At 34.2% G+C, this 22,585-nt stretch overlaps 1 protein-coding gene across 6 annotated transcripts in view; it reads right to left on the reverse strand.

Annotated features, from left to right (window-relative positions):
* Positions 1 to 1,609: 1,609 nt before the first annotated feature.
* The window catches only part of LOC126966573 (cytosolic carboxypeptidase 1-like), a 135,020-nt gene continuing 114,044 nt past the window's right edge, over positions 1,610 to 22,585 (reverse strand). For all 6 annotated transcript variants that reach the window (XM_050810704.1, XM_050810705.1, XM_050810701.1 and 3 more), the window contains 5 exons: positions 17,368 to 17,455; positions 15,431 to 15,595; positions 12,941 to 13,117; positions 9,357 to 9,475; positions 1,610 to 2,063 (listed from right to left, as the gene is read on the reverse strand). In XM_050810704.1, the coding sequence (XP_050666661.1) occupies positions 1,985 to 2,063; positions 9,357 to 9,475; positions 12,941 to 13,117; positions 15,431 to 15,595; positions 17,368 to 17,455 (628 nt within the window). In that variant the 3' untranslated portion in view covers positions 1,610 to 1,984. The remainder of the gene's footprint in view (positions 2,064 to 9,356; positions 9,476 to 12,940; positions 13,118 to 15,430; positions 15,596 to 17,367; positions 17,456 to 22,585) is intronic.

Below are 22,585 nucleotides of genomic sequence, written 5' to 3' on the forward strand. Positions count from 1 at the left end.
CTGAAAACTTGAAAAATAAATGGTCCGAAAATATCACGACATGTAGGTACCTAACGGTAATGAAATTGCAAACTGTACTGACGCAACAGGACGAGCGCGAGGAGGTGAAAAGGGAGGGGGCTTCCAGCGAAGTCCAGTGATAATGTGGCCGTGTAGTACAATGATAATTGTGGAGTTTGCTGAATGTCAACCAGCCTTGCAAATAAACGCGAGAAACGTTATACGTCCGAATAAACCATAAGCAGATTGTCTATTTGTAAACATTTTGCAATCATTCTTGGTTTATTCTTAGGCATAACTTTATAGTTACCAAGTTTATTTGTAAGGCCGTAACAGTCTTATTAATAAACGCAATGTACAGTTACTCCAAGTTTAAATTACTTCTCCCTGTCATGTAATTCTGAAGTGACAAAGATAAAATAAAGACAATTTTTTTTTCCAAGAGTCGTGCCAGAATTTGGTGAGTCAACATCTCTTGAGGATGCCTCGTGTAGAGGCGAAACACGTGTCAAATCGATTGAAGACAAACCAGGAAACGATAGAAAACAATACAGCATTGAAATTCGCGTCATTTAAATCTTTTAACTTATATTTTTAAGCCTTACGCGCGAAATTTATAACAATGAGTTCATATATGCGAATAAGAACTCTTTGTTACAATATTTGATTCCATCTGGCTTTCTGCTTCTTAGGGCGGTCATACCACTCAATAACAAAATTGAAAAAACTTCGTTAGTAGCGGTGTGCGGTACAAATAAAAAGTATACCTATCTTATATATTTATATATTAACAAATAAAATTTTGTTATAGCTACTTGTATGACTCGGCTAAGTCATAAGAAACAGGCCAACTGAATTCCGTTCTCAGGTCAACTATTCCAATCGTCTACATACGTTATCAAGTGTATTGTTGTCTCTTAAGGTATCTGCCCACTTCACCGTATCATACCATGACCGTGCTAGGAGCGTATCAGGCGTATAAATATTACTTATTTGTATTGAAAAGTATGACACTGTTCCCACTAGATAGTAGTAGTACTAGTTTCTCAACCTTATTTTGCTCACCGCTCACTTTGAGAATATGTTTTTTTCTAGAGTATTTTCGTGTATTTTTTTGCCTTTTTAGACTATATTTTTTAATCTACCCACGCCCCATCTGCGCCATCTCTATGCCCCCTAATTTTCTCTGGGTCTTCTACTGCCCCCCGAAAGTCTCAAACGCCCATAAGGGGGCGTTATCGCCCACGTTGAGAACCTATGCACTAGACCGTTCCATAACCGACCAACACCGTCGCGTGCCAATCCGTTCAGTGGGTATGCCCACTCTACTATGGTAGAGCGTATCGTGTTACTTTTCGTGCCTTATACGCTCCTAGAACTGTCATGGTATGATACGGTGTAGTGGGCAGAGACCTTTATGTATATACGTTGTGAACACAATGACAACAAGAGTTACTCCTGATCAAAGATTACGTATTAAGATGCCTTCGGTAACACGGACTTTACCTTCGACCTTGCTTACCACTATTATCTTTCCAAGGTTACCGTGTTGCGAGCTGGCACCAATATTCGTTCCATATTTTCATCGCGGTAACAAAATATTAAACAATTTGAGCTTTCATACTTTATTACTGAGATCACAAGCCATTAGATACAAATAATTTTACAACATACCAACATCAATAACAGACTACATTACAATATTATAAATTAATTTTCAATCCTTAAGATAAATTAATGGACATCAAATAATCAATATGAACATTTCTGTCCTTATTGAACACTGCGGTAAGTCGACACGCACATAATAAATATCATTTAAAATTAAAATGTAAATTATTATCAATACGTGATGCAATTTTACTAATTTTAACTAAACGTTTGGACATAGCAGTTATAGTAATGGTTTGCAGTGATGCTGAATTCGTTTCTATTTGGTAAGTTCAATGAGAGATGTTTCATCTAAGGACTAACATCCGGTGATTTAGTCAAAGTCTTCGTCGGAATCTGTCTTCAGTACGCTGTCTGACCCAGAGCCCGGCTCGCTGTCGATCGCCACTTCACTGTTTAACAAAAAATATAATATTACATTAATTTGTATTACCGTAGAATGTCGTATTTTTAATAATTATATCGAGATAGTTCACTCCTGCACATTACATCATTAATTAACGTGTAGCAAATCGTAAGTCTATTTTAAGTTTGTTTTTTATTTTAGACTTTTGAGTACCTAATTGATTAAATATAATAGCATAAACCAACCATAACATAACATTAGTATATACCATAATATGCTAATCGATATTATAAGAGTACACTAAAATAATTATAATGTTGTGGGATTATACTCATGTGTGACTCGAAAGGGTTGCCGTACGCCTGTTAAAAGGTCATAAAAGAATGGGGGTCTGAGCTTCGCCACTTGGACGTCGAGGATAGCAACCTCTCAATCTCCTAATCCCACGGTGCAGAGCGTGCCAAGGGGTTTATACCTGATTTTTATTATTAAGAAGAAGATACAGAATAATAATTGGAGAAAAGAGATTCAGGAGCTCAGATGCTTCCAGAGAACCATCAAAGCAAACCAAACTGACTACAAATTGGCTGTCACAATTAATACAAAAAAATACTTCTGCACAACTTTGTCGATTATAGAGAAATTTTGTTCTTTGAATGGTTTTATTGGTTGAAGCTAGATGGCGCTAGTTTGTTTGTGCTTTGTGTGTTCGTAACAGTATTGTAAAACCTCTTCCGATAGGTTATATTATGTCGTTGCATTGTAGCGGTAGAATCAAATGAAAATAATAAAAGTATATAAAATACATTAAGTATCTTCTAAACTGTCGGGTGACATTTGAACCCCCGGCCAAAGCCGGAGACACCTAATGTGCAAAATGCCATACTAAGACATATCGTCGACGAATTTCCAAGTGCACTAAATATGCCGGTGATCATTTATCAAATGAATGCCCACATTGACAAGATCAGATCAAGTTAAGTGTGTCCTTTGCGATGAAAACCACCTGACTAATTATAAAGGAATGAAAACAGCAATGTAGTGAACATCCAGATAATGGGAATGATATCCTTTTTTGTGCTATGTAGTGCGAAGATTGAATTCGGTGGCAGAATCAGGTCATACAGCTCTTTGGAACACTCCCCGTTAATGAATACAATGAAGCGATATCTCTTCGCAACGCCAAGTGATCTAGCCGTTCACAGAGCACAGGATCCAAATTTGAGTAGCTCTACACGCGGTAAAATGATTCGAGCTGATACTGGAGTGTATGTAGAGTAGATGTTAGAGATCAGATCAACAATCCATAACTATGCGGCCCAACTATAAATAATCTTTGTAGAGTGCTAGAATGGAGTCGGACTTGAAGTGCTATTTCCGCGCTCATATAAATATAATATAATTTTAGTGAATAACCGTGAAAGTTCAATACAGTTTTTACTACTCGTATGTGTTTAAAAATGGAGTTTTGCAAATTAGCAATGGTAATAAATATGATAATTAGTAAGTTAATATAAATACAAACTTTCTATGCAAGATATTTTATTTAAATAATTAATGTTAAACTTCTACCACATTTTAAATACGGTTTCGCCTATGTGAACTGTACCTATTATCAAAAATTTGCGCGGTTTTCAAATGCTTTTCTACTTTAGATGTTAGCTATTTACTTTTATATAACTTCGTCATCTATTGTTCTCAATTCTTTTGCTTGAGAGGGCTACACTTATTCCGAAAATAAATAAATCTGATGTTGGAAAATTCTTATGATTTGTAGGCGTTATTACAGTACATATTAGATATATAAAGATATATAATAATAAATAATATATAATAGTATAGGTATTTTAGTTAATAATACTAATAAATTTATTTTAGTTAATATAAGAAAGTATAATTTGGTTCAGCACTCTTTCTTAGTTCTTATGATGGCGGGAGTTGAACAAACACACCGAGAAGTAAGGATCATGCGTCAGTCGGACGTTTAGATTAGTGGTAAGAGCGTTAGAGGCATAGTCTCAATATCAGATACTAATATATTAAATTTTGTACATTCATGTCCTATTTAATTTTTGGGCTCTTTGACAAAATAAGTAATAAGTGTAAGACGTAGCTTGTCACGCACACTAAAGAAATAAACCTGGCATGTTTTCATCTATTGTCTAGCAGTATCTCTCTATCTAGACGTATAATTTATCTACACAATAATCCTATCAAATTCAAATATTTTTATTCCAAATACTATTCAAAATCACTTATTGAACGTCATTAACTACCACCCATTCAAAATAGACTGCCTCAGACTTGAGAAGAACAGGCGCAAGAATCTTTTTTATAGAAGGCTTTTTTTTAATAAAAATATGGGTTACAATGTAATATCGTAAAATAAACGCTTCATTCTCAGTCTGCGGTATCATTAACAAATATATAATATATCATTAAATACAGGTATAATATCATTAAAAAGCTATAGGTTACTGTAGTAACCTGTCCCACACAAACGTTTTTTAACAATTCTTTTAAATTTCGTAACACATTAGTTATGTACATTTTCAGGGATCTTATTGTAGAAGCATAAACATCGCCCAATAATATGCTTATTAACTCAACTTAACCTAGCAGTAGGCATAACAATATAAAGTTTATGTTTGTTCCTCGTGTTAACATAATGATTGTCACATTTTCTAGCAAATTCCTCAATGTACTAATGAACATATAGAACATTAACAAGAACTTAGATCAAGAACATAATGAGAAGCAACAGTAAAAATGCTTATTTCTTAAAAAAATCTCCTAATGTTTCTCTTATCAATTAAGACACTTCCATTAAATTCTTCACAGTACATAATTAAAGGCTTGAGAATATATAACTAGATAAAACTATTAACTATATGAAAAGCGCGGCTTTCCAAGATGGCCGGCATCACCCTCACGCAGAATGCTTCACAACACATTAGATCGATTGTTTAATAATGGAGACTGATGGTTCACAAGAACAACATTGCATTAATTATGTTGGCATACAAGAACTTAGTAAATGTTAGCACACAACAAACAAAAAACAAATGTTCACGCTTCACTCATTCCTTTTTCCTTCATTTCAAACTAATATTTTATGCAAAGCGCAGTGTGGCATACAACAGTGTGATGTGAGATTATTATAATAATTACGCGGGAATCGTTCAGTGTTGGTGATTGTTGCTAACAAGACTTTATATTTTTAATATTGCCTATACGACGTACATTCTAACATTGATTTTGAATCAATTATTAACCTTAAGAAATAACCGTATGTACGAGTGATAACCGTATTTTCATTGAAAAAAAAAGTGTGTGTGTATTTATGCATTAACGCAAGAATAACTTCTTGCGTTAATTACTTCTTTGGCCTAACAAAGCAAAAATCCTTAAAATTATTTATTCCTCGTGCTATTCAACACGAACAATATTGAAAAAATCTTGCAACGATGGCTTTGACAATTAAATATTAAATAACGAATACGGCTGTACAGGCTTGAACCCTTTGCCTATCCTAACAGTGGACGAAGAAACAAAAAATAAATAAATAACGAATGTCGCAAACGTCAGAATGTTTTAGGAACCAACTTCACCGTTACTTTTGTGTTACAGTGATGCGCGTGCATCTTAAAATTTCACTCTCATCATTTTTTCATAACGCGCCTAAAGATGTATAACTTCAATAAAATACTTTTTAAATGATAAAAACGCGTGAAATTGTTACTGTAATTTTCATAAATAAATTACCCCACCACGATTGTCATAATATTATGTAACCGAAAGTATCAAAATCTTGGCTTTATTCTTCTCATTATTGCGATGCGAAAAGTACTCATAATTAATAAAATAAACGTAATATTTTATTTAGATAATTGAAGCAACGTAAGAACATCGTAAAAATACAGTATTTGGCATTATGCTAAAAATAATACTTAGATTGCTTTATATATATTTTATACATGTTTCGGATTAGCATGCTAACATATAATTTAGACCTAGTCTTGTATTTCGTAAAATATTCTTATTTATATTAAGTGAAAGTAATTGCAACGCAATTTTTAACCTTTCCAAGTTATTTTATATAACAAAAACTCACAAAAATCGTCACCTTTTTGCTCTTAATAGTGATTTTCATTATTATAACACTAGAAATAAGGGTTTGCTTGTAACTAATACTAGTAGGCTTCATAAGATACATAGTAGCTTTAAGGGTAAATGTATACACTTCTATAATAAAGTCCCAGCCACTGTTCAGGCATTATCTATAAATAAATTTAAATGCTTTATAAGAACACGGCTCTGTCGTAAATCCTATTACTCCACTGCTGAATATCTAAATGATCGGACAGCCTGGGACTAGATTGTGATTATTTTATAGCGATAGGAATGACTGTACAATATTGTCTATTTTTATTGAAAAGAGCGCAAAAAAAGAATGTTGGGAGAGTTTCTTCTTTCCCCTTCTCTCTCAGAGCGCCATTTGTTTCCGAAGCGGTAGTAGTAGGTATCTAGTATATTTTAGAAATGACATCAAAAAGAATTCTAAAGGAATCAATTTTGAGAAAATAAATGCCTTTCAAGAGGGAGCAAACGGGCATGACTTGGGTGATGGAAAGTAGTGATGCAACCGCCTATGGAGATCCGTAACACCTGGGGTTCAGAGATGCGTTGCCGGCCTTTAAAATGGGAGTATCCATAGAGCTCTATGCTTGAGGGTTCCTAAATCGTATCGGTTCAGGAGAACTGCAGCCGGTAATAGATTAATGATCCCGCAAACTGGCTGTACGAGTAAGGTTACCATTTAGTAATTTGAAAAGTCCTGACATTTAGATGAAAGTCTGGACTTTTAAGTAGATCACGTTAAAATTTCGTAGTGTTATAACCAGGGAGCGTACATTTACACGCCAAGCGTCATACGTCTGTCATCGGCATATAATCTATATACAGGATGGAAAAAAACGAATTGTTGGTTTTTAATTATGCGTGTTAGTTTCGTAGTAGTTTCTGAAATATAAAAAATAAGTATTTTATGGGTTGAAAACAAAATGCTTCATTGTGTAATATGACATTAAGTACTATCCACTCAGTTTCGTCCTCTCCGTAGTCAACAAGTTTGAAAAGAGCAATGAGGCATTTTGTTTCCATCCCATTAAATACTTATTTTTTATATTTCAGAAACTATTATGTTAGAATCAAAAGTTGATAGACTATCTGTCACTACGTTTTTTGAAACATTCTGTGTGTTTATATTAATACGTCATTATGACGAAACGGGCATGAAATGTACGCTCCCTGGTTATAACTATATTGTAAATAACAATAATACAATCTGGACATGTTAGAGTGCTGGATAAAATTCGAACAGTCCGAACATGTCCGGATTAAACCGGACAGATGGTATCCCTGTGTGCGAGGCAAAAAAACATGTGGGTGGAATTTGCCATTTAGTTCATTTAATGATTTTTAAAGTGTCATACTTATCGAAATTATTTATTATTACAAAGGCACATTATAGTATAGGTATCCGGAATAAAAATTAACATTTCATGTGCGTGCAACGCGTTAATACGAGAACTGATTAGAATTATCATAAATGCCTAAATTTTCATAATGCATAATATATTATACCTGAAAACTTATTAACTACAAAACTCAGCACATAAGTAGGTAAATCTTTTCCCTTAGATTAAGGATTGGTCATGGCAACTAATACAACTCCCAAGTTCTGTTAAACTTTGCTAATATTTGAAACTAAAACGCCGGTTTGCGTAGTAAAACTTTGAAAAATAATACTACAAGAAGTAAGAAAGACACTGGGATCACATATCATCAGTAAGTGTTTTGTATTTTATTAATTTCAATGTAAAATAACACGAAGCGCAATTGATTTTTTTTAAAGATTGCCATTGAGTGTCAAGTTGCCACTCACACAAGCTGCTAATAGTTGCCTTAATAAAAAAAGCCGTTGTTCGTAGGTAGTGCGGTACTAGTAGGAGCGCAGCTAAGACCAATCCTTAATCCAAGTCTTTTCCACTAAAAATAATCTTCCTTATACATATAGAGTGACGTGTCCGGTCAACTTACATGTAATAATAATGTAAAGGGAAATTGACAGTAATTTGGTATTTATAACAAAAGTTTTACAAAAAAAATCAACTTTTTAGGTATACCTAAAATAAGAATCAAGCTTGCAAGTTTTAAAGTTTGAAAACAGATACTTAAAAACATTCAATTGAAAAAGAATGCAGTACAGGTTACTCAGGTTGTGGCTTCATCTACAGGATGGAGGATTCACTACAGTTGATAATCTGCTCAACCCCAATATTTGCATATTAGGAAATTGACTTGAGATGTCGCTCTTGTAAATCTAAACAATATGTTGTTTTTTTTTAAAGTGATAACCCTCACTTCTCGGATTAATATACAAATAAAATTTGAAAAAAAAAATTTATTACCGATGCGGGATTCGAACCCACGACCTCCGGCGTTCCGTGCCGGTGCTCTAACCACCTGAGCTTGAGAATTTAAGTATAAGTATTTAAGATAACTTTAATTTTAACAACATGCTGCAGAGATCCAGAAGACAGGATCATTTAGACAACACAAGCAGCGCCCGTTCAGAAGCATTACCCACGACAATACGACCATATTTAAGAAACGATCCGACCGTGCCACAAGAACTCAACCAAGTAACAAGAAAAATGTCTATCTACACTTATATGTTGGAAAATTTTAGTTTGAATGTTAATTGTTCAGTTCATTCGGCACCTTTTTCTGCCCTGAAGCAGTAATAATAATAATAATATTGACACACTTTTTACAGAAATTATCTTGCCCCAAGTTAAGTATATATAGCCTGTGTTATGGGTTACAAGACAATGATATATTTAATTTCAATATACTTACTTAAACATACATAAATTCTTATTAACTAACATAAATACATATAAACATCCATGACTCGGAAACAAACATCCATATTCATATAAATGCTTGCACCTACCGGGATTCCAACCCGGGACCTCTAGCTTAGTAGGTAGGATCGCTAACCACTCGGCTATACAGGTCGTCAGTAATGTGTAAGAACTATTGTGTTTCGGTCTGAAAGGCGCCGTAGCTAGTGAAATTACTGGGCAAATAACATCTTATGTCTCAAGGTGACGAGCGCAATTGTAGTGCCGCTCAGAATATTTGGGTTTTTCAACAATCTTCAGCGGCACTGCATTGTAATGCGCAGGGCGTATCAATTACCATCAGCTGAACGCCGTGCTCGCCTCGTCCATTATAGTCATAAACACATAAAAAAATGTTAAAAACTTACCCGTTCAAGTCCTTCGTAAGTTGGATGTCGACGTTACTTGCCGTGTCGCTTAAGCCGTTAAGGGCTTCACAAAAATCGCTTCCAACGTTCTGCAGATGAAGCGTGTTGAGATGAAAACCCTACACAGTAAATCATGATTAGTGAATACGTTTAATATATTGGCTCGCTTATCCTTAAAACATCTTGTACTAGGCTGCCACGAGAGAAAAAGGCACCGCGATGATTTATAACAAAAAGCTGGTTAATGATATCCCATTACAGCCATTCATTATTTTGTTATGATAATGCATTGCAATAATAATGATAAATGCTCTAGATTAGCTTTTCGTTTGCATTAATGCTGAGTTGAATAGGTATTAATGTTGGTTGAATTTATTCACATGCCAGCAAGTTGCATTTTTATTTTTCAATGAAATTATTTTCAAGAATTAAAGTGTAGCGTGCTGGGTATCTGTATGTTTAAATTAAATAATATAATTAAATCATAGAAATCTAAATAAGATACTAGAAATACATTGCCGCGTTTGTAAGTAGTGATTTAGTATTAAACGGAACAGTGGTCGTGAAACGACGCGTTAACATGACCGGCGGTCTTTCGGGATATTATATAACTTCGGAAACCTTTCCACAACCCAAAATATTATGTATTTTTTAACTAAATCGCAAATTGTTTAAATAAAATGAATGGTGATCATTTTTCACTACGAGATTCTTAATTTATTCATAATGCATATATATATATATATATATAGATATACAGTTTACATGGGGTGACTGGTTCCCAATACTCTATAGTCGCCGCCCGACCGTCACGCGACATGCAACACACAGACGAAAAAGATTGAAACGATGTAATAAAAGTTTCACTTTAAATATAAAAACAGTCAGGTTTCTATTACTATTTATTTCTTACTGTCAGTGTCTATTGAAATGATAACAGGTTATTAGGAAATCTATGTTCAAGCGAATTTCGACCTACTTGTTTTTTTATAACTGTAGAAAATGACATTAAGGCCCACGTTACCCATAAAAATTCAATTCTGTCGATACTACATAGATTGCATTTGAATCTATGCTTGCAACGCTTCGGATATTTATTGACCTGAGCAGCAATGTTGAGTATATATATATATATAAATTTCACCATTTTTAATCCTTTTCAATCAATATTTATAACCAGAGCTAAGACACAGAGTTCAATAAAAATATTAGTTGGTGACTTAGTCTACTATTATTATTTCCCATTATGATTCCAATTTTCCAAGCATAAAATTAAGATTGATAAAGCGATTCTTATACCCTTAATGGAATATTATTCCAAAAATTTTTAGTAAAATGTCTATAATGTGAAAAAAGTTTCACTGTTACCGTGGTTTCATAAGACCACACAATCCTTTTTTTTTAAAGAATTATCAGTAAAATGGGTCATGAATCAATTTTGTCGATGGTCCATATGAATATACTCTGAAATTGCTTATTTGTGCACGATATCGGCTGCACAAAATCGATTTTTGTGCATAAGTGCACAAAAGTATCTACTCATAAATGTATCTATATTAAGGCAAAGAAAATGAGCCATACAGCCAAACACAATAAAAAGTTCAGAGATAGAATTTGTTATTTTATAATATTTACTTTACTTTAGTATATATAATTTTTAATATATATATATATATATATTACAAATTTAATAGTAGGCTGTATAGGTCTGGAGCCAAAAAGTGGTTCGTTTTGTACACTCGTTGTAAAACCTACTATTATTTAATTAAATACCTTTCATACAGTCATGTTTAGAGTTGCTTGATAAGACCGTCATTCTTACTATCAATAGAGATACACTTTCAACCGTCAAGCTTAGAATAAAAACAAATTACCGTGTGCATCTCAGGACGCCTGACAGAAATGATAAACTAATCTAAGTTGAACTATTAATTGTAGTTTTCTGAGTTTTTATGTACATTAAAATAATAATGTAAAGAAAGGTTATTTAATAAATATATTTGATTCTTACTTACGATTCTTGAATATGTAGTAGGTACATTAAAATTTTGTGTTAATAACATAATATTATTAGTATCATTATATTATAATCGTATAACAATTGGCTTATGGTAGCAAAATTAAGCAACAATTTTTTAAGATGTATGTCATTTAAAAATCTTTCAAAGACGGCTTTAATAAACATTAATGATTAAATATTAATGAATATGTTGGCTGTATGGGCATGAACCCTTTGCCTGCCTTAATAATGGACGATGAAACCGTAACCTATCGAATGTTTCAGAAAATTTCCAAAAACTTTTATTCAGTATTTATTACAAAAGTAGTAATAAATAAAGTAATACAGTTGGAATTTCTAGAACCATTTTAAAGCCTTAATGGCTTGTTGTTAATTGTGACTGTTAAAAATTCTTTCAATTGATTTTTTCTGACGCTATTTCTTCCATGAGAAGTTATCACTTCAATAATTCATAAAACAATCGCACCTCATCTTTTCTTGCCATTATAATAAGGAAAGCTATGCTGGCCAGCTCAGGAATTTAAACGATTAAGTGAAATAATCGAATCTGACACTACGCTGATGGAGAGCACACGACTTGGCGCAGATATCGTGCAGATCTCCAAGTCGGCAGATGAATTAGACCTCGTGTCAGGAGCGTCCTATCCTTACCATCAATCTCGCAATATTCCGTTTTAATACTTATTGGAAATAGCTTCTCGATAGTACTAATTGTGTGTTATCGGCGCATCGAGTTAATTAATATACTTATAACGAATTGATGCTTTCGTTTAATATGAAAGATGAATGATAGATCGGTATTGTAATCTTGTATTTACTGTCTAAGAATACGTGTTTTTATTAATGTTACTTGATCAATCCAGTTTGTGTTCTAGTAATAAATAAAACTAATTTTCTCTATCCATATCGACATTATACGTATATATAAAACATTTACATATTATTATTATTATTTATATAAATTTTATTCATTACATTATTTTATTTAAATTTTAATAACTTTTACAAACGTCTTTGATATTAAATTTAGTGAATTTTGAAATGAGGTAGTTTTAATTAAATTCAAATTTATATTTTTTTATAACAATGTGTTTATAAGTACTTATTAGGTTTTCTCATTGACAGCTATCGTTAGACGAACACCATGTTAACTGTATTGGTAGATCATTTTATCCTCTATGTTCTATAACAATGAAGTACTTATGTTGCCAATGAAATTGCGCCAAATGATGCCATATTATAGAGATCACCCTCGACCAACAAACAAAAACACAAACACCAAAATTTCGATATATAATATAAATAATAGTAATGACAAATAATTTGAATATTTATAAGTTCGTTATAGGCCGTTAAAAAACATCCGAAACGTTAAAAAAATCGTACGATATCTATGTATTGAAATGGTTCATACTGCCTGTGCTGTGTTTTGTTAATATATTTTTATTGAGATATTGTAAAATAAATACTTTTATTGAGACACATTAATGGAAAATGTTTTTATCAAATAATTTTATTTTAAATATTAGAAAATATTAAACAATGAAGGGCCACAATAGCCTACCTTATACGGTCCTCTATCAAAGCCACAGAAGGATGCTTCCATAGTGTAGGAGCGAGTCACTCCCAGGTGTCTCCACACCGTGACACGTGCTGTACTCTCTCGCTCCCTCTCTATTCGGAATGAGCATGAGCCGAGTGCGAATGCCGGCGATATCCGGTGCATCAGCGCCGGAAGCATCTAACAACACAACCTTCATTATACATACCAGCATTAAGGAGAAATACCCAAAAAAGATATCTTTCAAATAAAGCTAAGGAAAAGCACATCAAACGGGCGTTAAAAAAACTCTTGATGTCTTGAAAACTTTAGCTCAAGCCTTGGAATTAGCACCAGTATCTCCCAGCCAATAGAGCCAGCAGACCAAGGAACAAGGAAAAAGTATTTGGTCAACAAACTGGTCCAAATGTTAAATTAATGCACAAATAAAATTTGAAAACATTGAAAATTATTTTACATATTTGCGTATAAATTCTAGTAGTGAGGGTTATGACTTTAAAAACATAACAAATTGTTTAGTTTTGCAAGAGCGACATCTCAAGTCAATTTCCTAATATGCCAATACTGGGGTTGAGAAGGTTATCAAAGTAGATCCTGTAGATGAAGCCACAATCTGAGAGTTGTGTTCAACTCTCAGATTACTCTGTGTTAAGCATACAAGATTTTATAACGATACGTCACTCGAACGGTTAGCTCAGTTGGAAGGGCACTCGCACGGAACGCGAGAGGTCCTACATTTATATATATAAATGAATTGCTGCTCGTTAGTCTCGCTAAAACTCGAGAACGGCTGGACCGATTTGTATAATTTTGGTCGTGAATTATTTGTGGAAGTCCAGAGAAGGTTTAAAAGGTGAATAAATAGGAAAATGCTGCTAAATTAAAAAAAAAACAACAAATTTGTTTTTCCTTTAATGTGTCCATACATTATTTCTATGAGAGAATTTATTGACGCACGGTTTGACAGTTCTGCTGTGAAACAATTTCATTACGACAGCAGGGTGCATATTTTACGAAGTAATTTTTGATGTTATGATATATTATTGACAAATTCATATAAAAACATTATTTTATTTATTATATACAGAACAACGTCTGTCGGGTCAGCTAGTCGTTCATAAAATTTTGTTTTCAAATTTTATTTGTGTTCAAAATGTTCTTATTTCGCTTCCTAAAGGATATATACTTATAAACCAGCTAGGTTTTATAATACTAAGGCACCTATATGTAAGCTTTATTTTTCTACATTCCTAAAAAAAGGTTATAAGGGATCCATTTAGTGGCAACACGAGATGAAATTCCTCAATTTGTTACTGAATTATGATGTCATAGTTTGGTATCACTCGAAAATGTCCCACTTTATCTGTACACCCCCTTAACCTGATTAAATCAACACTCGCACGTTTGCATATTTTATTTAGCTGCAGTAAAGTAGCATATTTTTTTTATTAAGTTTGACCTTGAGAAATAGTTAATAAAATACATTTTTTTTTAAATCTTATTTTTAATATTATTACTACCTAATATTGTGTTAACACTCTCTTCCCTACATACATCTACCAGTGGGGGGCTCCTCTGCACCGGATGCCGGCTAGATTATGGGTACCTCAACGGCGCCTATTTCTGCCGTGAAGCAGTAATGTATAAGCATTACTGTGTTTCGGTATGAAGGGCTCCGTAGCTAGGGAAATTACTGGGCAAATGAGACTTCACATCTTCTATCTCAGGTTGACGAGCGCAGTTGTAGTGCCTCTCAGAATTTTTGGGTTTTTCGATAATCCTGAGCTGCACTTGTAGTGGGCAGGGCGTATCAATAACCATCAGCTGAACTTCCTGCTCGTCTCGTCTCTGATTTTCAATAAAAAAAATCCACCAAACTAAATATGTGTTATATTGGCTAGTAATAAAAGGGAAGTATTTCAAGAGATATATTCTGGCACGTTGGTACAATAATATCATGAAATAAAAAGATAACATTAATTCCAAGCTTTTTACGATCTTGCGCATAACGGAACCGTCAGGTATCGTAAGCGGGTTTTCTAAAAAAACGCCAGTCGTTCGTTGCAAGGATGTGGCACAAACAGGATCTGTAACTTTGTTTACAAGATAACTTCTAATGTCCAAACATTTGCTTTACACCACGGCTTTCTTACTCCCGCCCAAGATTACTGGGAAACAATGAATGAATATTCATAAGAAGGGGGGGGGGTCATACATGGATGCCCAATCTGTAGCTAGATTCTCGCAAGCAGAATTTGAAGTATTTTTCTAGTATTTGAAATTTCTTTTAAATTAAATTTTATGAAATCTTTATGCCTTGGTAACTATTTCCGAAACGTTTAGAGTGCACGTAATGGTATCTACGATTGTGAGTGTTGGTTTTTGATTCCATCGCAAGTTATTTATCAAGAACAAAAAGTCGTGGTGAAAATACCACGCTATTTTTTTTCATATACAGGCATTGATTAGCAACATATTGCGGGCTGTACTTACAAGATATTTGACAGGTTCGTCCAGTCCCATCCTGTCGGTGCTGCACCAGCTCTCTGCGCCCGCGCAACCGTAGAAAAACACGTTTTTCTTCCTGGAGTGCCCGTGGAAGTCGCAATACACGAGCGGCGGCTTCTTCCACACTCGCACCAAGTATTCTATTAGGCCCTGCAGGATATTCAATAGATTTTTAAAGCTAGATACTTTTTGCATTTAGTGTGAGTAAATCCTTAAATTATTTATACAAGCACTGAATCGGTAACAGCAGATCTAATGCATAATTCGTGTGGGGCAGTAGGTACTGCTATCGCCACCGTACGGTACAGACGGTGACCTCACTCAGGGTATGGTTATGGTTATGGTTTGTAAAGTGCTTTGGTACAGTTCAGTACACCCCTGTTTCACTGCGACTAATGTGATCTATTGTGATAGCCACTGTTAACTAGAGGTCGCTCCAGGAAGTCTGCTAACACCCCAGGAATGTTCTGAACTTCTGGAAGGAGCTGAGCTGGTTGGAGTAACTGGCCATTACTGCACGCAAAATGGACCCATGCTTACGGAGGTCTAATTGCGGAAACAGGAGCCCCTATACCATACCATACCATACCACTGTTAACTATAGCTCACTGCTAAGATTTATTCTTTTCATGAATCAAATTATATCTTTTTTGCAGTATGCTGACGTATCTCAAGTGGTTGAAGAATTGGACTTCTCAATGAGATGCTACGTTTACGCATTAAAGGACCACATTCAGAGAGAATCTGTAACGGGGATTTCATCTGCACTATTACAGAATCTACACGCTCTGCAATCTTTGAGACCTAAGATTGAGAGGTATATGTTTTATCTGCAGTGTCCCGTTAGTGTCCTGGTTAGAATGCGTAAGTTTTCTCTACTTAGCCCATGTGCCTCATGCGCAGCCTTCTTTTTGAAGGCCTGAATTAGGGTTTTGGAATGGGTTAAACCCGGAGTGTTGCTCCAGAGTTGAATGCACTCTTGTGAACATGATATTGTATCAAGGGTTGATGTCACAAGACTCCTTGGTCACTCAGGGTAACGGGCGATTACAACGTAGATCATTTTAACATTGTATTATTTAGATTTTTATATATTTGATGAGCTTACTTTTTTATGGAGCAGGAGGACAAACGAGCATCCATAAGGGACACCTGACGGTATGTGATCACAGCAGATCATACTCTCTTGTACCACAAGACCGTTGCCGACTTAAAAATCTTTAGTTTAGACTATCTGTGGTTGCCGACAACGAACAAAAATGTGTACGTGGAGGATTGAACCTGAACCAAGGCACCGTGGTGAGAGTGAACGGTCAACCTATTGTGCCAAAGACCTTTTAAAAGAGACATTTTTTTAAAGACTTCGAGCTGTTAACGCCGCGGATTTGAATTCATTTATGGTTAGGCAGCTTGCGGAAAAAGTTTATATTTTAAAGCCAAACATAATAAAATCAAATTTACAAAAGTACACACATATATTGAGCAATACAAATCACGCAAGTATAAAAATAATCAATTATACCGCTTGCTTACCCATGATAGAAGAAGAGCAAGAAACATGAGAAGCACGGTGGTAAATAGCTTGCCAAAGTTATCTATTTACTAAAATGAACACATTCCAATTTCCGTATCTTGAGACAAGATGGATACTAAAATACAATTCATAAATCTTATCTGGTTAAAAAAATGTTAATTTTTAATCGTCTTAAGTCCTGAAGAAGCTCACTACTTATATCGTTTGTTCTAAAACGAGTTACATACGATGCGAAAATAATTGAATGAGATAAAGCGACATTTCAAAAGCACATATAAAATCAATTTAACTCCCCATAGACACACATGCTCCATTCAAATTACAAACGTCGCGGGCTGAATCGCCGCACGAAATCGGCAGTTACAAACACTAATTAATAAGATATTACCTTTGTGTGGTAGATAGAAGGATGCAATACAGGGCTCGGCTTGCACCAGCGTCGGTTTAAATCTTCATTAGTTAGGCCGCATCGATGGCTGCAACAAACGGACATTATCGTTACGAAGCAGGAAGGTTGTCTGCTGATAAGTATGGACATGTTCATTGAGGTGATCATCAGCATCTGGATGGAGACTCTATCGACTGCGAGGCAGCTATTAAGGCCGCTATCATACACGTAAGGTATTGTACATTGTGACCGCTGCATTGCATCTGATTACGACTTATTTATATCCTACTACCAACTTATTTGCATAGCGCCGATATCATCAAAAGCCTCACGTGTACACATTCTTGTGGCAGTTGGTATAAATAAACCTTATTTTTGATAGGAACAACAGAAGTAAGTATTTATGATATGTAATAGGCCTATTATGTAGGTAAAAAAAATTCTATTTAGAAAAATCTGAGCTTATAAAACTTCATAAATATTAACAGGGGAAATACCTACTAATAATGACTAATTAAGACAGATGACATCGGTAAAAAAAAATTATTATCCGTAAATAAATTTACTTAAATGTTTTATAAAAAAAATGGGTCTGTCGTAAATCCTAATTACTCTACAGCTGAATATCTAATTGATTGAATATCTATTGACAGCCTGGGACTAGATTATGATTATTTTATAGCGATAGAAATGACTGTACAATATTGTATATTTTTATTGAAAAGAGCGCAAAAAAAAGAATACTGGGAGAGTTTCTTGCGTGGCTTCTTCTCTCTCAGAGCGCCATTTGTTTCCGAAGCGGTAGTAGTATCTAGTATTAATATAATTCTTTTTGATGTCATTTCATTAGAAATTCAAAAGAATTCTTAAGGAATCAATTTTGAGAAAATAAATGTCTTTTATGTTTTCGAGTCCGTAGTGAACTTTTACACACAGATTTTTATACAGGTCCCATATAGAACAAAATTAGCGTCAAGCGCATGTTCAGAAAGGTAAGAACACACCTACCCGAATCGCCCCAGGTCAAATTTTCTTACAGCGAATTTTTAAGTACGATGTCGTAGAAACAGCACAATCAAATAGGGCACATACCCAAGTTTCTATCGCAATTTTTTTTCTGTAACTTTTCCATACCGTCCTTGCAATATATGTAGGTTTTGAATGAGCTCTTCTAAGTGAGGCTTTGAACCAAAAAATCACCGTTTACTGCACAAGATGTTTTGCGAGAGAATTACCATCTGAAGTTCTATATATAACTAATAAACGAATACATCAACCAATAGCTTGTATTTTTTCTCCATCTCCATCTCCTTTACTCTTACTCAATCTTTCTCACTAGCTGTCTCTCACCACTCGCTCCACGGCACTGTGCGTGAACTGACGTTCGCTCTATACTACTCTCGCTCCATGGCTATATGCTTCATGTAACTTTCGCCCTTTCTCAATCTCTCTCGATCGGTCTCAATCTCTCTCGATCGGTCTCAATCTCTCTCGATCGGTCTCAATCGTTCTTCGCAAAAAACGCATGCTAATATTTATTTATTTATTTATTCATGTATAGGAATTATTATTGTGTTTCATCCTTAAAAATTTTACCCTCATGTGCTAAAGAAGTTTCACTTCAATAAAAAAATACCGACTACAAATATCTAGAGGATAACTTACAAATGAGGAAACGTTTTAGTATGACAAAAAGTGACGAGACGATCAAGACGTAATATTACCCATTACAATGCAGTGCCGCTCAGGATTCTTGGTAGAACGCAAAATTGACTTTGACATAAGATCTTCAGTCTTATGTGTTAATAGCCCAGTGATTTCACTAGCAACGGCAATTTGGGGGCGCCCATAAATTACGTGAGTTGTTTTTTTGAAATTACTGTAGTGAGATGTCGTGAGATTTTATTCAACCCCCTCCCCCAACCCCCAATCTCACGTGTGATTTTTCAAAATGGGGGTTTCTTACGTAATCACGTAAAACGTGCATGGTTATTGTAAAAAGAAAGAAAAAAATTGCTTCGTGCTTTTATTTACGACTCGTTAAGACTAGTAATCAATATTGCTGAGAGTTATAAGTATAATAAAAATTTAACAATACAATACTTACTTAAATCGTAACTACTGTGATTAAAAAAAGAATATCTACTCTAATGCAGTCTACGGAGAATCATGCAGGGTCTCAAGAGAGACTATTGGAACCAACATGTCCATATGATAAAATGGATCAAAATAGTACATTTTTTTTGTTTCAATCAGAAAAAAATTGCGTGATATTAGCCGAGACCCTCCCCCTCTCTCCAATGTAAGATTAGATGAGATTTGACTCGACCCCCTCCACCCCTTAAACATCTCACGTAATTTATGGACGCCCCCTTTTCAAACCAAAACAATTGCCACATTACTGTTACACCGCAGAAAAAGACACTGCTGTGATTTGCTGATTGCTACCCATATAACCGGCATTCAATGCAAGGACGACTCCCACTGGTAAATACTTTAAAAGGAAATAATAATTTTTATCGACACCATTTTGTCGCTAAGTTATAATACTTAACTATTATCATACAACCGAATATAACGTCAATACTACTCTAGTATAGTATTATCTTTGATTAACGCGAGTGTTACACATTTAAATAAAACACTTTTTAAAGGATTAAAACGCGTGTATTTAAACTACTCTAGTAGTTAGTCTAACACAGGCAGTAATTACTACTAACCTTTGAAATTTTACCACAAATGATTATGGTATTTTAACCACTTCCACTTCAGTAAATTATACTTTCAAAATGTTAAAGCTTATCTTGCTTCCCAGCAATATAGTTCCTTATATACCCTTTCAAAGGAAAGGATTTTTTGATGTAAAACTTCTTTAGGCGTGGGGGTAACTCAGAATATTTTTCTGACGGAAGTAACGTTAGTACTTCCGGCAGAAAAAAGTCAATCGAAACAATTGTTAGCCATTATGTTTTAAAAAAATTTTTTCAATTTGCTCAGTAATATCTTCTGAAAATCTCCAAATGTATTTGTTTATTTAACATTACTTTTGTAATAAATAATAAATAAAAGTTCTTAGTCTTACGACTTCTGACGTTAACAACATTCGTTAATTTTTCTTAGTCCATTGGACAGGCAAAAGGTTCGAGCAGCCATATTCGTTAATATTTAATAGCAACGTTGTATTAATATGTGTTATATTAATTTAATCTTCAATTTCTTATTATTGTTTTTCAATTATTTATTCAAAACACGGCTTTAATTAAAGTAAGTATATAATTAATGGTAAAATTAAATCTTCTTCAACTTTTTAAGAATATTTGTTATAAACTGGATGTCCTAGAATAGGTGGGACAAACAAGGGTAAACGAAAATAACATATTTTGTCTATGAGCTTTCAGATAAGCAAAAAAAAGTATATATATGTATCTGTTAATTATTCCTAAAGTTAATTATAATTAAGTTTTACTTCAATCGCGCGTAAAGATTACACGCACACACTTTGTTTTAATCGGTCGTTACAGTCGAATTGTGTAAACTTCTTTTTCAAGTTGGTAGAAAAGGAATTCATGAAAGAACATTTAAGTAACATAGGTAAAAGAAGTTTTAATTTTTTGTAGTTTATTTTGTCAATACGAGAAAAACTAAAATATTGTGCAAGTCAATAGCTTTAATCAAATCATTGATATTTTACGTATTATTTATTATTTTGTCTAATTTTATCCAAGTTTTTTTCTCGATTAAACATTATTTTATGAGCACAAAAAATGTAACAACGTAGGTGATTAATTAGTGAAGTATGAATTGCAAATTTCAACTTCAATCCGGAATCTTCCCAATAAAGTAATTTACCATTTAATTTCTTAGTATTTATACTTTTAGAATTATTATTGATAGTAAACTCAATAACAACCCTTCAGAAACAAAATAGCGCTGTCAAAGAGAATAGATCACATAAAATACTCTCCCGGATTACTGGGATTAGTTATAACTAATTATAACCTAATATAATTTTACTATCAATATAAATAAACAGGCAACATTGATGGAGGCAGTATAGACCGGGGTGATCCTCTACTATAAAGAGTGCCAGCCATAGCTAATCTATTGATGCTACCTATTGACATAAATAAAAAATAATTGACTTCATAAGAACATATTATTTTACTTTAAATGCCAAAACTAAAAAGTAAAAAATAAACTTTCTCTTCGATGGAAATAATAAGTTATACACGTAACAAAAATAAAACCTTTAGAGAAAATATAAAAACAATTGGATTAAAATTGGCGATGAGATAACTGCATGCTTAACGACGCGTACCTATGAATCAGAATGCAGCGCCATAAATAAACAACAAAGACAAATCTATATATAAATCAGAAAGAATCTGCTCGCCGCTTCAAATTATTTGCTTTTTTACGCAATGCTATTCAAACTGCTAGGGCCCGAGGCACCAGCGTGCACAATAAGCTGTATTAAACGTGGATTTACCTAGCAATACTGGGAACCAAGGAAGTTATTACAAATTAGTTCTGTTATAAAAGAATATAACTTGCTCAATTGTGTCATTATTTACAGCTAGGTTGGTTCTATGCGTTTACAATCTACGACAAATCGCTATTCGCTGCCCGTTATTACAGGGCATTATTTTGTACTTGGATTAATTGCATTTGGACTGTTGACTCATGTGAGAATACGAAATATTGCCGTAGACCGTAGGTGAATTGTTAAAGAAATTGTTATATATAAGCTATAAGATCCGAGTCCTGATAATGATTGTGCTCTAAAGGTAATATTTATTAATAAAGATACTAGGTGGCCCGTGAAACATAGATCGATGAATAATTCTTTTAATTGCGACTCCGTTGACTTACTTTTATTATACTCTGACGATACATCATGATGTTGTTAATGTAAAGTTTGTATTAACAGTATCAACGCGGCGTCTGCGTTTTATCCAGTTTTTGCAAAAGATCGGGACAGCTGGACGCTCGTCCAATTAGGAATGTTTCAATGTTGGGACATCATTAGAGGACGACGAGGGCGACTCGACCTCGTTGGGCCTTAGCGTCCAGAAACCGGTCGCGCCTCTTTCACTCTAATCAGGAAAAAATAAGATTGTACCCCATGTGCGAATGAAAGCGAACAAGCGAGAAAATGCATGCTGTCCGCCGTGTTTTATGGAAGATTGTAGCGAGTTGCGGGCTGCCTGCCATTCGC

This window comes from Leptidea sinapis, chromosome 10 (assembly GCF_905404315.1).
Source record: "Leptidea sinapis chromosome 10, ilLepSina1.1, whole genome shotgun sequence".
NCBI classification, from domain to species: domain Eukaryota; kingdom Metazoa; phylum Arthropoda; class Insecta; order Lepidoptera; family Pieridae; genus Leptidea; species Leptidea sinapis.